We start from the raw sequence: 12944 nt of genomic DNA on the forward strand, positions 1-12944 counted from the left end.
TTTTTGTGTGCTGGAGATCCAGCATAATATGCTGGAAGTTCATACACAGGTGCACCAATATCCCGTATATTATGCTGGAACTTTCTGTGTTGCAACAAAATAGTGGCTATTTTTCAATAACCAGTCCAAAAACCGGCTACCCTGCTATTTTTACAAAAGGAGTAGACTGAGAAATGCTAATTTAATGAGTGAGCTTGGAGAAATGTTGTGGCTTTTTGGGCTGACATAAGAGAGGTAGAGAGAAGCGCAGAACGGCTTCTATAGGTTGAGTTGAAGGAGAAAAGGCAGTGTATATGAAGAGAGAAAGCGACAATGTAAACGGATTAATCAAAGAAAGGACTGAAACCATTTGAAATTAAAGACATCAAATGCAAATTCCAAATTCATAAACTTATTTGGAAACCATTACATAAGCAATAAGGAACAAGTGTATTCCTCTAATCTAACCCGACAACATCACCTCAATTCTGGGTGAATTAATGAATACATGGGTCACACATTATAGTAGCAAGGTACTGCTTTTTATTACTCCAAATTAAATATTTACACTGTTTTTCCATCATACATAGTTGTCTAGTATATCCTAATTAAACAATCGTACTCCAAATTGAGCTGCAACTATGAAATAGTTGTAAACTTGTACTATACATAATGATAGCAAGTCTGGACTGTTGTTGGCCCCATTGGACTAATGGACTAGAACTTGATTGGGTTCAGAAGATACGCAGACAAAAACTTGAGATAATTGAAGGGGAAAAAAATATATTAGTAATAGCCTTATTTACTATTGTTAATTAAATATTAGTCATGGTTTTATAAGTAATCGAAATTTAGTCACATTTTTATTTAAATATAAAATTTGAACAAAAATATCCTTGAAAATCCGGAAACATTCCAGCATGATATGCTGGAATTCGAATTTTTTTGCATATGAGATTCCAGCATAATGTGCTGGAATTCCAAGATAATATGCTGAAAGTTTATATGCAAGAGTTTCATAATCCAGCATATTATGCTGGAACTTTTCGTATTTCAGGTAGAGTATTTTCGTCCAGATTTTTTCTCCACATAAAATAGTGGCTATTTTTCAAATACTTTACAGATGCTTGCTATTATTCAATTACCGGTCCGAAAACTGGCTAGCTCATGCCAACTGCTAAAACTAAAAATAACTAGCGAATATATAATATATGTAAAATTCTGTATAATATGTTTATAATTATGTATAATCTATGTATATCAGTTAAAAATAATAATAATGTATACGACTATTTGTATAAAGATCTCATTCTATTCCTTCAAGTCCTACAACTCTAAATGTGCCTATTCCTTTGAGTTTTTATGTCAGAATTTTAAAGAACAATTAAGTAATCGTTATGGTAAGTATAAGTTGACAACTTAAAAAATAAGTTAAACGACTTGCAGTATGTTAAACGACATTAATATCGTAAAAATATCTTTATTTTATATATAATTTAAATCCTGAATCATTGTATTTCTTCTCTACCGACGAACTTTTGGACCTATATCTACTTCAAATCACATGCTCTCTGCCTCTGCCCTCATCTTATTTCCTTTGATAATATCCTTTGTTTTTTTAACTATATGAACATTTACTGGAAATAAAATGTTTTTCACTGTGAAATCAGTTTTCCATGCTTGGTTGTCAAAACTACACCAAATGAATTAATAATAACTTATACTCATTACTCGCATTTTTTTCCCGACCTATTCTTACTGCTTATCAACTTCTAAATTATCAGTATCAACTATAAAACTTATTTCCACCTTATGCTTATAATTCTGAGAAATATATATTTTTAGCTGCTCCCAAATTAATAGCCGACAAAACACACAAATACAATTAGTTTCGACTGACCGACCAATTTTATATTTTGGCCTATAACATCACAAATCACCACCCCCTTTGATCCAACCTTCCCCAAGCTACCACAAATTAAATATATTCCATTATCAAGTAAAACACTTTTCAAGAATAAGTATGGAGAATATATTATTGTGATACCAAAGAAGACTAGACTCCTCTTAATGAATAAAAAAGTATTTTCTCAAAATCTAAATGAACATTTTTCTTTCCAGAGACAAACATTTTTAGGAGAGACATCATATCTTAACCTGGAAATGTTGCATTCAATGTATAACCAAATAAGATGAGTATATATGGAGTTGTTTTTCTTATTCATTGAGAAGACATTAAAAGGTTAAGCGTGCGACACAAATAATTTGAAAAATAATAGAACGGCAATCATAACCATTATTCAATTCAAGAAGGTACAATCAAGATGAAGTTTGACTGCCTCATCTCTTTTTTTTTTTTTTTCTTTTTAAAATTTTTTTATTTCTGTGTGTGAGAATTAAATGTTTGGCACTTTATGTAAGGAATGATTTTCTTTTCTATCTTTTTCGGCGAATTGTTGGATTTTAATGTTTTGTCAGAATGCAATGTTGCATTATTCACTGAAAGTAGTACTATGTGATAAAAGAAAAACCAACGAGGCACCTTTTTCTTTTCTACTACAAAATATCAAAATTACTTTATTTGGTAGATATAATAATGTTGTTGAAATTAATCGAAAGCCAGAAGGTTTTATTGTCATGGCAGATATCAACCGGCCCACTACAGCTAGCCAATACAGCCCTACGGGCCTGTAATCCAATTCCATGTAATCTGTCGGCCCATTATTCAAATTACAGTTTAATTGATGGTGACTTTTTGTCGTCAAAATAGCATAATGACATAGCCATTTATATGGGTGGTCATTGAAAAATAGTCAGCGTTTGCAAAACTATCAAAAAAAATAGTCACTATTTAACGTGGAGATAAAATTTGGACAAAAATACCATAGCTGAAACACAGAAAGTTCTAGTATAATATGTCGGAATATGAAACTCCTGTGTATAAACTTCCAGCACATTATATTGGAACTCCAACACATTATGATTTTAATATGTTGGAATCTCATTTGTAAAAAAGTTCGAACTCCAGCATATTATATTGGATTTTTTTGAATTTTAAGGGTATTTTTTTCAAATTTTGTTTTCACATGAAAAAATAGCTATATTTTGATTACTTTTGAAACTATGGCTAATTTTTAGTTAGCACATTTAAATCACCCCCTTTCCTTTTTGTCCATTCAACAGGGCAGTTGTAGCTTTGCCGCTAAGATTCGAAGTTGTGACACGAGTTAAATTGGGAAAAAAATTGTACAAATAATCACTTTTTAGACTACTAATTAATATTTCGCTATCATTTCAATACTATTCAATTTTTAATTATTTTTAATACGAAATTAATTTTGGATATAATACTAACAAAAACATGAAAAATCTCTAGGAGTTCGAAATTCCTATGTGTGAGCATGTGGAATACTGATGGTTTTCCCAAAATTTTAGTGGGAGTTCCCCAAATTATTTCTCAGATAAAAATTTCTGAAAATATAATAAAAAATAGTTTTAAAAAAAAATTTAATCTTGTGAGCACGTGATTTTTGCCCGACTAAAATATTCCTATAGAAATTCACAAATAGATTTTTCTTAATTGTTTTTAGTTTTATAGAATTTGTAGGAATTTTGGTTAAAAGTTGCTTGCATTTAGTTGCATATTTAACATTCTAAAATCATAAGAAAAATACCAAAATGTCTGAAGTATTTCGTGCATAATATTTTTAGTCTAGTTGCATTTAGGATTTAATTGCATGAGTTAAATGCATTATTAAACGAAAACCACAAAAAATATGAGTCGTTTTTATATTTTTAGCTTTAAATTGCAAATTGGTAATTCTTCTTTTATTAGTCTAAATTCATTAATTATGGTAAAATAGATAACTAGGTTTATTTCTACAAATTAGATTGATTTAGGACTTAATTTAAGTTTTTAATTAATTAATTTTATTAGGATTTAAAATCAAGAAAAAGAAAAGAAAAGAAAGAAAATCTGTTTGGTCTCGAATTTGGACCAAAACAATTTCTGGCCCAAACAATTACCCCAAATCCGCCCAACCCAACACCTACAAACCCCCTCACCCGGCACAGCCTCATCACTTAACCAAAATGACGTCGTTTCGTTAATGTCGATCTCAGCCGTTGATTTTCTTTGATCGAACGGCCCGCAACTCCCCCCTCTAACCCTTATATCTGTCGTAACTCCTCCCCCGCAAAACCCTTCAGACCCCTCTCATTTCCCTCTCTTTCTCTTTCACTCACCCAAACCCTAGCCGCCCCCAAACCCCTCGTCTCTCTCTCAAACTCACTCCAAACCCTCGCTGCCCAGAATTCCCACACCGGCGGTGCCACTCCAAATCCCCTCAAACTCGTACCCTATGACCCTCATACCCTCCTAATCCCTAATCCCCCATCAATTACATCAGAAACTCCACCAAAATTAGCGAATCTTAGATCTAAAATTCTAGAAAAATCCTAGTCTGGTTTATTTTTAAATTGCTTTGGTGCTTTTGTTAGTTCAAGACTCACATGCATCGAGTGATCTTGATGAGAGCAATTATTTTAGGCTAGTCTCGACCCATTTCGAAGTTACCGAAGTCCGGTCCATTCATCGTTCGCGGCTAGAGTTCATCATTTCCGTTGCTCGTTGGTCTGTTTCGTTTGCTCATTGCTTTAGCGTTTAAATTAGTACTCTTTTCCCTCATTTGTTCTGGCTCTGTTTTTTTTTTTTTTTTTTTGTGTGTGTTTGTTTTTCTTTCTTTCTCATTTTCTTTTTTTTTTCCAGCTGGTTGATTAAACTTCGTCGTTAATTGCATGCTCAATTAGTTCAACTAATAAACTGATTTAGATTAATTAAAAGTTAAGTACTTAGTAAAATCTCTGATTTTATTTGAAATTCAAATATGGCATGTGTTGTTTCATTCTTTTGTGGGCTGTTTTCTTTAAGGTCGGATCTGGGTTTGGTCTTGGGCCATTTAGGTCATAGCATTTGGCCCAAACCTAAGTAGATAGTCTGCTTCTAGAAGTGGCAGCTGGCATTTTTCAGTTAGAAAAGATTCCCTCCCCTCGGTTATTTTCTTCCCTGAATTCACACTGACAGAATATTCACACACTCCCTCTCCCTCATAAAAAAAAGGACACTCTTACATTCTATAAAGGAGGACTCTTCCTCACATTCTAGAGGACAGAAAAAAAAGGGACTGGCATATTCACTCACTGGGTTACACATACAGAATTCACTCTGTATTTTTTATTTTTTCTACTCTCATCTCATACGGATTTTGGGTCATTTCTGGATTTCTGGGTTTGAGTTTGAAGCTGTTGTGTTGTTGGTTTTCTGCTGCTGCTTTTCTTGCTGCTGCTTCTGCCCAGTTTTTTTTTAGAGATTTATTTTCTCTTTTACTTATCTTTGCTGCTCTAAGCTGGACTTTGCCAAAACCAGTGTCTTATTTTCCTGTTGCTTTTGTTCCACTCCAGGTATTTCTTTTGAACTTTGGATTGCTAATTAGATGGGAAATGTGTCTCTGATGGAAGACGCATGTGGATAATGAAGTTAATGGAATTAGTTTCATTCAGCTCTAAAGCTTTGTTGCTTTATCTCTGCTTTTGGTATTTTGTCTCCCTAGTGTCGTATTCTGCTTTAAGGTTTACATAAGAAGAAACATAGATTTATTGCTTGTTGTAGTTTATTTATGGTTGTAATCAACCAATATGTAAATAACGATGAAGCTGTCTCTACTCCTCGTCATTTTAAAATACTTAGTCTGTCAAATACCGAGTACACTGAGAAATAAGGATATGAGGTGAATTCATAAATAACTGTATGCGTTGTTTGGACATTGTTCGAATTCCTTGGATTTTGAACTTTGAAATTCTGTTTGTTTTTTTGTGCAGAATTAGTATGAAATGAACATGTAATGACTATATTTTGGGGTTTTAGCGATTAGCGAAATTTGTATGTGAGTGACTGTTATTTGTATAGATTTCCTAAGAGTCAACTAGCTCATTTATCTAACATATAACAGGAACATGAAATTAGTTTTAGATTGGGGGACCTTATAGTTCATAAATGCCAATTGCTGAATCTCCGTGGTTTTGAGTTGAACAGATTTCTTAGACCATGAATTGTGTTTGTCTGGGTTACCATGGCTAGCACTCCATATCGGTGGATTTGTTACAGAAGCCCAAACTCTTTGAAATATTGTAAAGTCTCTTTGAAATTACTGTATGCGCATATGAGCTTTTATAAAAGATGACTGCCAAAACAATTCTAGTAATTCTAATGCTTTTCTCCAAAATAACTTTGTTAATAATCTAAAAGAATAAACTACTCTCCACATATGAAGATCCATGAATTCTAGACTTCACACTTAATCCCGATCATAGAAAGAAATACTAATGAATATCGTAGCTTGCTTTAGGAACGAATAATCAATCATCGTGACTATGGGTACAGCTCCCGTGGCATAGTCATGATACATAATCTCAATTCAAGTGTGCATTTCATGCGACTCGACCTTAACTTCAAACAATAATAAAAACAAGCACGTCGTAAATCGCGGGTGCATTTCATGTGGCGCGGTTCGCGACGTGTGCCAAAATGACAAGTGTACGACATCGTGACTTGTTTCAAATAAATTCCATAAATATTAAAAGCGGACAGAAAGCTAAAAAGCACAATAGATTTTAAATATGTAATAAATCAGATAATTGGGTCAATTATTAATAGTTGAGTGACCGTGCTAAAACCACGGAACTCGGGAGTGCCTCACACCTTCTCCCGGATTAACAGAATTCCTTACCCGATCTTCTGTGTTCGCGGACCATAAATAGAGTCAAATTTCCTCGATTTGGGATTTAAAATAAACCGGTGACTTGGGATACCATAAATTATTCCAAGTGGCGACTCTGATATAAATGAATAATCTCATTTCGATTAATGTCACTTGAATTGGAAAAACTCCCCTATCCCCGCGGGAAAAAGGAGGTGTGACAAATCTAATTTTTTTGCAACGAGAACTTGAAATTTTGCAAAATTTGTTCCAGCAGAAAAAAGAAAAGAAAAAAAGGAACAAGTCACAAAAGGTTAAGGTCAAAACAAGAAAACACTTGAAGCAATAAACTTATAGATAAAAGAGACTCCAAATTGCAAAGAAGATACAAATCAAATAGAAAGGAAAAATGCCGACAGATTTTAAGCTAAAAGAAGATCCTACATGCCAATAAAATTAACACTTGGTGCATAAGTTAAAATTTTTGATATCCCATATTTGAGTTCCACCACCTGTCTATATATTTTAGATGAAGACTCCTAAAATTACTTGGATGCTATTGTTTCAGTATTTTCTTAAAATCCTTCTGAATTTTGATATTAAAGACTCAGTATTTAGTTAAAAAAATCATTTTCATTAATTAATAAGGTATCAATTCGATAAGGTTTGAATAAGGTATCAGGATTGTAACCGAAGACTAAACCAAGTGATATTTTACTTGGTTAATATGCTAAATATAAATGGCAAGTAAATAATATCGTAAAAATTAAACTTCAAATACTAAAAAATTTAGGACTTTTTACATAATTTAAATAACAAAAAATTATATAAACAAAATTTAAGTTAATTTTAAAGTCCTAAATATTATGAAAATAATTAAATGATTAATTTGTCTAATGTACACTCTATTTTTAAAGGGTAAAGCTTAGGGTATTGTGAAATAATTAAATGACAATAGCACATCTCTCCCAAAAATCATAAAATAAACCAGAAAAGCTACTAGAGTGCCAAGAAATCAGAAATGGTTATCAGGTGACTTAATTAACTTTTAAATAAACACAACTCAAACAACAACTCGTAATTGATCCACAGTATCAATAATAACAAATCACACTCCAAAATTTAGGAAGCAGCCTGTATTAAAGGGTAAGGATAAAAAGGCAAGAACTCAATGGACTTCATAACGTGCAAGGTGCTGGTACAACAAAAGCCCACTAAAATTTCACAAGCAGAGTCTGTGGAAAGTAGGGTGTACGCAAACCTTATTTCTATCCCGAGGGAGTAGAGAGGTTGTTTCCGATCATGGGCGGATCCACATAGAAAATTGTGGTGCTTAAGCACCCATTGCGCATGGTGTCGAACATATAATTTTATAGACAATTTCGCATGAAATTGATATATATTTAGGTGAGCACCAGTGTTTTAAAAGGCGTGGGCGTAAGGAAAGGCGTTTTATATATGCTTCAGCGAGGCGTAAGCCCCGAGACACGGGGCGTAAGCCCCATAGGTATTTAATTTTTAATATTTTATAAAATAATATAATGACAGTAAATATTTATAAACATGTAAAATTGCATAAAAATTGAAGAAAACTATATATATGTGTGCTCCATCCCCACAAAAAACTAATCAAAATAATCTATTATACATTACTTACAAGCACAAGTAATTTGAGTCGAAAAGAATAAAATTTTCTATCTGGAGGAACAAAAAGGATGATTAACCTGCAATTTGAACTTTGAATTTGTTGCTATGAAGAAAAATGTAGTTCTCTTTGTATTTGTAATATGAAGGAGAATGGAGTTCTCTTTGTATTTGTAAAAAAAATTAAATATTCGTTGCTTTTGGAGATATTAGTAGTCTCGCGGACAAGATAAAGAATTGGGAAAGACCATGAATTAGGCTTCAATCAATAAAAAAGGTTTTGACTTTTAAATTTAATACTTTTGAGTTCCTTTTTTAAAACTTTTGAGTAATTACCAAACTGACTTTTGAGAATTTTGGTATTATACGAAGGACTTATTCAACAAATTTTGTTTTAATTTGAAAAAGTTTCTCGGGCTTACTCCTCACTAAAAAAACGGTCTCAAACGCCCGGTCATACGCCCCGAATTATTGGACGTACGCCTCTTGAGACTTTCGCCCCACACCATCGCCCCAGAGAGTTTTTGATACGCCTCGCCCCTGGGCTCGCTCTGAAAATACCTTTTAAAACACTGGTGAGCACCCATTACTCAAATAGACCGGTGGGTGCTATTGGTTAATGGAATCTAAGAATGCTCTCTCCATGATTCGGAGTTCGATTCCAACGTGGTACACTCTTTGTACTCGGATAGTTCTTCTCATATTTATTATTCCTTTTTTTTTTCGGAAGCTTTTCTTATTCGTTTGACTTTCTTTTTCGTCTCCCTTCTACATAGCTTCTTCTTAACTTTGTCGTTTTTTCATTTAGTTCATCGTGGCACAAGAATATACTGTGGTTTGGAATCTTCACAATAATGGTAATATTCAAAACAAATATGAATATTCATATTTTTCGTCATTCAATTTATTTTTTATCCGTATTAAATACGAGTGGTCCGATTCTTTTCCGGATCTCGAGCATAGCGGGTGCTTAGTGCACCAGGTTGTCCTTTTTATTAAATATGAGTGGTTCAGAAAATTTTATCAGTGTTGTCTAAAACATATTTAATCCTTCCGTTTCAATTCGACTCCTTCCATCATTTGCTAGCACTAATTAATAGTGAGCACCCATTACCTTAAAATGCTGGATCCGCCACTGTTTCCGATAGACTATCGATTCAAGAAGACAAAAAGAGACAATATATCAGTACCATCAGCAGAAACCACAGAAATAATAATAACATCCAAGGTGCTGGTACAACCAACGCTCAAAATGGCATATTATTGTTAGATAACGAACTAATTAGGATGACTACAAATAGTTCCTTTAATTACTTTCACATAGAAGGAGCATTTTTAAGAAAATTGCAGAAAACAGAAATTGAAAAAAGATTTACAACAAGTCAATTAGCAATGTGAAATTTGAAGACCTAATCCTTCCAATTTGTTGCGACTCCTAGCACTTCTAGTCTTCAAGTGGTTGGTTGAAATGTAAAATCCTTTTCTTACCTTGGAAATAAAACTTCATGGTAAGAGCCTTATAATCAAGCTTTATATCCTCAAGAGTCGTTAGCCACTGGTCTCCTAATACCATGTCACAATTTCTCAAGGGAAGTAGATATAACTCCTCCACACTAAACTGTGTTCGTTGTAGTAACAATTGGAAGTTGTTGCATACTCTGAATGTGGCCATAACATACCCAGTATGTACATGAACAGGTCGAGCCTTGATTGGAAATGTGTCACAACCTAGCTTAGCTGTCACGGATTCATCAATAAAATTGTGCGTACTCCCTTTACATACAAAGATATTCAGAGGTTGCATCCTATGGTAACCAGCGATGCGGACTATTAGGCATGGCCCAAAATATTTTTCTACAGCGATCGTACATATTTTCATGTATATTTTTTTATTTATTAGCTGATCTTCTGTATCATCTCCGAGCAAAAGCAATTGCATGTGTTTACTGCATTTGTTGCCAGGAGTACAACCTTTCTCACAAAATAAAGGGAGACCTTTGGGTGGCTCATTAAGTTCAATGGTGGTCCCTCATATTCTCCTCCTTAAGGAAATCAGATAATAAGAATATCAATCCACACAACAGACAAGGTCGACTTAAGAGTAAGACCATTAAAACTTCTACTTTAGGCTCCAAGAAGGAGCCAAAATATTGCAACATATTTAATAGCTAACACGCTTACAATAAGATAGAAACTAAAGTATGCGACAAGTTAGTATTTTGCATATTCAAGTTGACATATTGCTTGGAAAGGAGATTTATTAATTGCTTGGAAAGGAGATTTATTACACTTCTAATGTCATGAACATACAAGGAAATGATAAAGTTTTTATTTTATTACTTGAAAAGGTAAAATCCTTATGTCATGAAGAAAATAATGAAGTTTGCATTTTATTAATTGAAAAAGCCAAATGATGAACACAAGGAAATAATGAAACTAATACTTAAATGCAACTTAACAATAATGGTAGTATTCTTGTGGTAAATGAGTTTATATTAAAGAAAAAAGTCAAATAATAAATATAAAAATATAATAAATTATGTAAATATTTTTAGAAATTTAATATATATATATATATATATATATATATATATACAGAAAATTCAATCAACATTTTATGTTGGAGTTTCATCCTTTCTATAATATAGTAATACTATATAACTTTTATAATTAGCATAAATAAAAGGTTCAATTTCTTCTAGATTTGTTTGAGATTGTTCAAACGAGTGAGTAATTAAGTTAAATTCTCCCTCTCATTAATTTGTAATATATCTACCCTATTCGTTATGACTTTTCCTACTTTACATACATTATTGTTTTATTTTTCTGAATTAACTATTGTTATTTCTCATTAGAAAAAATATTTGAAGGAATTAATTCATAAAAAGATTATACATGAATTTTATTAAAAAGCTTATGGTATCTTATTAAACTTTGACTCTATGCCGCCGCTTTTATTGAGTCGCCCTAATATTAGAGCCAAGATTTCACATCAAGATTTTTTTTGGAAAATCCAGTGAAATGAGGAGTTTTACCCCCATAGAGTTTTGTATTGTACCTGAAGCGATTCCTTCATCTCTTGAATCGTTTGATCAAACTTTTCCAGTCTGGCATTCAATTCTCCGAACAGCTTCTCGATTAGCGCACGCATTTCCGTCATCTCCATTGCAGCAGTTGTGATTTTCTTGTTGCCTTTAAACATCTTTGAGCAAGGAGAAGAATAGAAAGAATACAGAGAGGAGCTAGTAGGGTTTTTTTCGTTCAAATTCTGCAACAGAGAGGAGTACAACATACATATATTTATATTTTACAGTACTAGTTCCCGGTGTCCACTGCCTTCTTACGTGCCCTTCTTTTTAGTTGCTACTATGCATAAAGTGGTAGTATTAGAATTGGTTCATATATAAATCAAAATCTTATAATATGCTAATTGAGTATTGAAAGTTTCTTGGACTCTGGATGTGTAATTTTGCCCACCCTGGATTACAATTGTATTCCAATAATAATCCCAAGGCCATGGAGTAAATTGTGAGCTCAGTCTTGAATTTTAAACTTCAATTTGCGATATGCCAATATGATATAAAGTTTTTTTTAAAGGTTAACATAACACTAAGCAGAGTAAATAAATTGAAAAAGGTCCAATATACCCTTGAACTATGCGAAATTGAGCAGATTTGCCCGTCGTTAATAATTGGACACAAACGCATGCCCTTACCGTTCAATACTTGCTCCAAATATGCCCTTATTTTAAATGATCCCATATGGAGTGTATATTTGGTCCCTCACGCATATTTTAAGGGCATATTAGGCTCATTAAAGTTCTTAGCTTTTATGTTATTGAGTTATATTGTTTATAATGATAAAATCACCCTCAGATCGATTGTTTTTCTACTGTAAATTTTAAATACGAATAAAGAGAAGCAATGTAAAGCCCCGGAAAAAACTTTTGCTAAGTATTATATTCTCGCTCAAGCACTACGTGGGGCACAAAGATGTATGAAAAGTGATGAAGGCATACAATACATAAATCTTATGTTTAGAAGGTTGAATGGATGGTTATAAGAGGAGAGGAGTAAATTGGAATCCATTGGAGTTGTTTAAGGGATGAAAATGACCTTAGCCGCACATGACCTAAGTTTCAATGATCATATCTATCAATATATAATGAATTGAGATTTGAGATATATATCAAAAGAAAGCCTTGAAGTCTAGTTTCTAACACTTCAAACCGCTCATCATTTCGATATTCCTATAAAGAGTTATAAGCGTTTTACTGAAAACTATCATGTCAGAAAAATGGACCGCGTTATGGGTGCCCAAGGGTGCGCCAAGCGTGAATCAAAATGCCAAAATCAGAAGTAATTTTATTTGGGGCGTTTTGGGTGTGGCTGGGCGCGGACCATAACACCGAAGGCATGAAATTGAAAAAAAAGGGACGGGGATAGAGAAAATAGCCTCACTCTTTAAAGATTAAATCTCTCCTCTCATCCTCAAGTCATCCAAGGGTTCTCTTACTATCTAAGGTGAGTTTTCAATACGATTAACGTTAGAATACTACTTCCAAAC

The 12944-nt window shown here is 33.1% G+C and overlaps 1 protein-coding gene across 1 annotated transcript in view; it reads right to left on the reverse strand.

Annotated features, from left to right (window-relative positions):
- Nucleotides 1-11318: 11318 nt before the first annotated feature.
- The window catches only part of LOC142167017 (secreted RxLR effector protein 161-like), a 46324-nt gene continuing 44698 nt past the window's right edge, over nt 11319-12944 (reverse strand). Inside the window, exons 2-3 of the mRNA XM_075227165.1 lie at nt 11437-11580; nt 11319-11345 (exon numbers count right to left, since the gene is read on the reverse strand). Coding sequence (XP_075083266.1) covers nt 11319-11345; nt 11437-11580 — 171 coding nt within the window. The remainder of the gene's footprint in view (nt 11346-11436; nt 11581-12944) is intronic.

Source organism: Nicotiana tabacum, chromosome 12, assembly GCF_000715075.1.
Source record: "Nicotiana tabacum cultivar K326 chromosome 12, ASM71507v2, whole genome shotgun sequence".
NCBI classification, from domain to species: domain Eukaryota; kingdom Viridiplantae; phylum Streptophyta; class Magnoliopsida; order Solanales; family Solanaceae; genus Nicotiana; species Nicotiana tabacum.